The sequence below is a fragment of the Morone saxatilis genome, unplaced genomic scaffold (assembly GCF_004916995.1).
Source record: "Morone saxatilis isolate NCDOM2014 unplaced genomic scaffold, NCSU_SB_2.0 Contig17, whole genome shotgun sequence".
Classification (NCBI taxonomy): domain Eukaryota; kingdom Metazoa; phylum Chordata; class Actinopteri; family Moronidae; genus Morone; species Morone saxatilis.
The window spans coordinates 9011670-9015356 of NW_023339729.1; the positions used below are offsets into that span (position 1 = coordinate 9011670).

General features: G+C 40.1%; 1 protein-coding gene across 1 annotated transcript in view; it reads left to right on the forward strand.

Moving 5' to 3' along the window:
* Positions 1 to 3687, forward strand: part of zgc:136908 (uncharacterized protein LOC563679 homolog) — a 9134-nt gene that overhangs the window by 345 nt on the left and 5102 nt on the right. The window contains exons 2-8 of the mRNA XM_035659937.1: positions 119 to 230; positions 347 to 519; positions 1300 to 1442; positions 2161 to 2291; positions 2926 to 3057; positions 3163 to 3265; positions 3480 to 3613. Coding sequence (XP_035515830.1) covers positions 119 to 230; positions 347 to 519; positions 1300 to 1442; positions 2161 to 2291; positions 2926 to 3057; positions 3163 to 3265; positions 3480 to 3613 — 928 coding nt within the window. The remainder of the gene's footprint in view (positions 1 to 118; positions 231 to 346; positions 520 to 1299; positions 1443 to 2160; positions 2292 to 2925; positions 3058 to 3162; positions 3266 to 3479; positions 3614 to 3687) is intronic.

A 3687-nucleotide genomic window follows, 5' to 3' on the forward strand; every position in this document is an offset into this window, starting at 1 on the left:
ATATTGTTGCTACGTGCAGAGCCAAAGACAGTCTAAATACAGCTCAGTGTCACATGAGGAAATTAGAGCTACAAGTGCAGAGCCTGCATGTGGGATGAATATGTCTCTTGTTTGGAAGCCCAAAGGGAGAAGATTACTCCACAGCCATCCTGAAGCAGAAACACAGACCTAACAGACTCGTTGTGGACGAAGCTCTCAATGAAGACAGCAGCATTGTCAGCCTGTCACAGGTCTCTGTGTGTGTGTGTGTTGTGGTGGTGGTGGTGGTGTTGGTGAATATATATCCTGGTCACGTGTGTTTCTTCTGAAATTTGTGTGTGTGTGTGTGTGTGTGTTTTTCGACCAGAATAAGACAGAGGAGCTGCAGCTCTTCCGGGGGGACACAGTGGTGTTGAGAGGGAGGAAGCGTCGCCAAACGGTGTGTATCGTCCTGACTGATGACACCTGTGGGGATGAACGAATCCGCATGAATCGTGTGACGCGCAACAACCTGCGTGTCCGGCTTGGTGATGTCATCAGGTAGAGCTCACACCTGTGTCCAGTAGTGGAAGAAGCAAATACCACACTATGAAAATAAAAGTCCTGCATTAAAAACCTTACTCAAGTGAAAGTATGGAATTATTCTAAACAAAATCTGCATAAAGTAAAAGTACTCTACACAAAAATGGTCCCTGTCAGTGTTTTACTATTAAATATGATGTTTCAGGATTAATATTACTGCTGCATTAATGTGTATGTGGTATTTTACTGCTGTAGATCTTTAAGATTGCGCTCATGTTTACTACTTTGTACACTGTTCATCATATTCAAGATCATCATATGTGTGTAGCATCACTATTCTGTGAGAACCGCGTATCTCTAAAAAAGTTGATTTTTCATGAGCTCAGAAACACAGCCCAGTTTTCAGCTTTGTGACAAAATATTTTCCAGCTAATCCATTAGGGTTCTTAAATATATTTTTGGGTTTAAGAAGTAGGATCATTTTCTCAACCCATAAAGGAACACTTCAAAATCAACACATTTTGATATACATGGTTTTCACTGTATGGGTGATTGTAATCTAAAATGTAACTAGTAGCTAAAACTGTCAAATGTAGTGTAAAAAGTACAATATCTGCATGAGATGTACAGTAGAAGTATAATGAATAATCCATAAAATGGAAATTTTCAAGTAATTTACAAGCACCGCAAACTTAGTTACATTTCACTACTGCTTGTGTCTTGGTGCTACATGTGAGGTCTGAGATCATTACATGAAATGATCTGATGATTTTTGCTGGTGTGTGTGTTTCATCACAGTATTCATGCCTGCCCTGATATAAAGTATGGGAAAAAGATCCATGTTCTCCCTATAGATGAAACCATTGAGGGCCTGACCGGAAACCTCTTTGAGGTTTTCCTCAAACCATATTTTCTGGAGGCTTACCGGCCCATACATAAAGGTACAGCAACACCTCTGCCACTGATCATACCCCAGTAAAAGAGCTTTGTTCATAATATGATCTCTCCTAAGCTGTTACTACCAGGTATGACAACCTATTCTTGTTCATGTCAGCTCACATAGCAAACATTACATCTGTGGTTCTCAGACTTTTTTCATGAATGTACCCCTTTTGAAATACTTCAGCCAAGTACCCCCTGACCAGCACAAAACAAAGAAAGAAAAAGTCTATATGAAAAACTACAATACAGTGTTGCACCATCAGTGCATTTATTAGGAAAAACACTTAAATGCTTTATTTAAAATGTTTAGAACCCGTCACTAAATTCAATGCAAACCAATTTTTGTCACTGTGCAATAACAAGACAACATTGTATTTGCAGTGAACTGCAACTTTTTGATAAGTTGCATTTTTTTTTGTGTGTGAAATGGGCCTGTTTACTGGAGTTAATGATTGCATTAATAATAGGAATATTGAATCTAAAATGTGATTTGTGGAACTTACATTTACATGTTTTTATATTGAACATAGTAGATTTATTGTGATATTATGCATTACTGATATTTTAATTTATTAATTTTTAAAAATGTTTTAAAACAGTTTCCCCTGCAGTACCCCCATTTGAGAAACAAATGAATTAGATCATACTATCAACAGCATCTAGAACACATTCACATTCAGCTCCTGTATGTGGTAACGTTTTTATCTGTGTTGCCAGATGACATCTTCCTGGTGAGGGGAAGCATGCGGGCGGTGGAGTTCAAAGTGGTGGAGACCGACCCCAACCCTCACTGCATTGTTGCCCCAGACACTGTCATCTACTGTGAGGGAGAGCCAATCAAGAGAGAGGTCTGTGAGAGATTTAAGAGCTTCTGCACTGTTTAATGTCAATGTTGAGAGGCCAGCTGTTATCAGAAAGAGCTGCTTATGCAACAAGATGTTCACCATCACTTGTATTCCAGTTCTATACTATAATACTCGTCTAAAAGAACTATTTTGTAGTTAGTATGGAAGAAATGCATTGCACTGTTTGTAGTAACAGGAAAATATACCCTCTGACATCAGTCAGGCAGCAGCTTTGCATCCACATTTTTCCCAAGCATTTGGTGGGTCATTGGTCATTTTCTAAACAGTTTTTCAATCCATTGCATATAAAAGTTCTACATGTTGAAAGCTAGAATAATGTATATATGCTGCAAACACTCTGGTCCAGCTAATCCTGTTGAGCTGGAGCTCATTTGGGTTGAGATTTAAACAATGCAGGTAAACCAAAGCCTTCAGTCATGTTCCTGATTTGAAACCATGTTTAGTTAAATATGAAGGACTTTATTCTTCTGGAGGTCTCCGTTTGACCCCTGGACAACAATACATTTTATCTAGGAAGGAAAACACTATTAGCATCAGGGCGGTTTACTAAGTATATAACACATCCATGACTGAGAATAAACTCCAGGTGTGACTATTGCATACCTTCTTCTGACAGGACGAGGAAGAGAGCCTTAATGACATCGGCTATGATGACATCGGAGGCTGTCGGAAGCAGCTGGCCCAGATCAAAGAGATGGTGGAGCTTCCTCTCAGACACCCCGGTCTTTTCAAAGCTATAGGAGTCAAGGTGTCATACATCCACACACAAACCCTGATCACATCCACTCATATTTCTGCTTCCTTTGATTCTAACATCAGGTTTCTTTTCATGTTCTCCCCTCCTCTCTCTCAGCCCCCCAGAGGGATTCTGCTTTACGGCCCTGCAGGCACAGGGAAGACCTTGGTGGCTCGGGCTGTAGCCAACGAAACTGGTGCCTTCTTCTTCCTCATCAATGGTAAAGCTCTTTTTTGTTCACAGTGACATAGGGTTGAGGAAAAGAGGAAGAAAATGGCCAACCCACTCTTGCAAAGTAAAAACCTTTAAAAAAAAAAGTATACAGATTTATTAGAAACTGACTGGAAATTCATATTTACCCTCTGGTTTTTCTTGTTTTTTTTTATCTGAGTAGGAGAAAATGTGTTTCATATGCTCTGCATTATTCTGTGAAGGTCCTGAGATTATGAGTAAGCTGGCAGGGGAATCAGAGAGCAACCTAAGAAAGGCGTTTGAGGAGGCAGAGAAAAATGCTCCGGCCATCATCTTCATCGATGAGCTGGATGCCATCGCTCCCAAGAGAGAGAAGGTGAACAATAGAGAACAAGTGCGAAATGTCGGCCTCTGGTGTATAAGGTCAATGTAACTGTGTGTGTGTGTGTG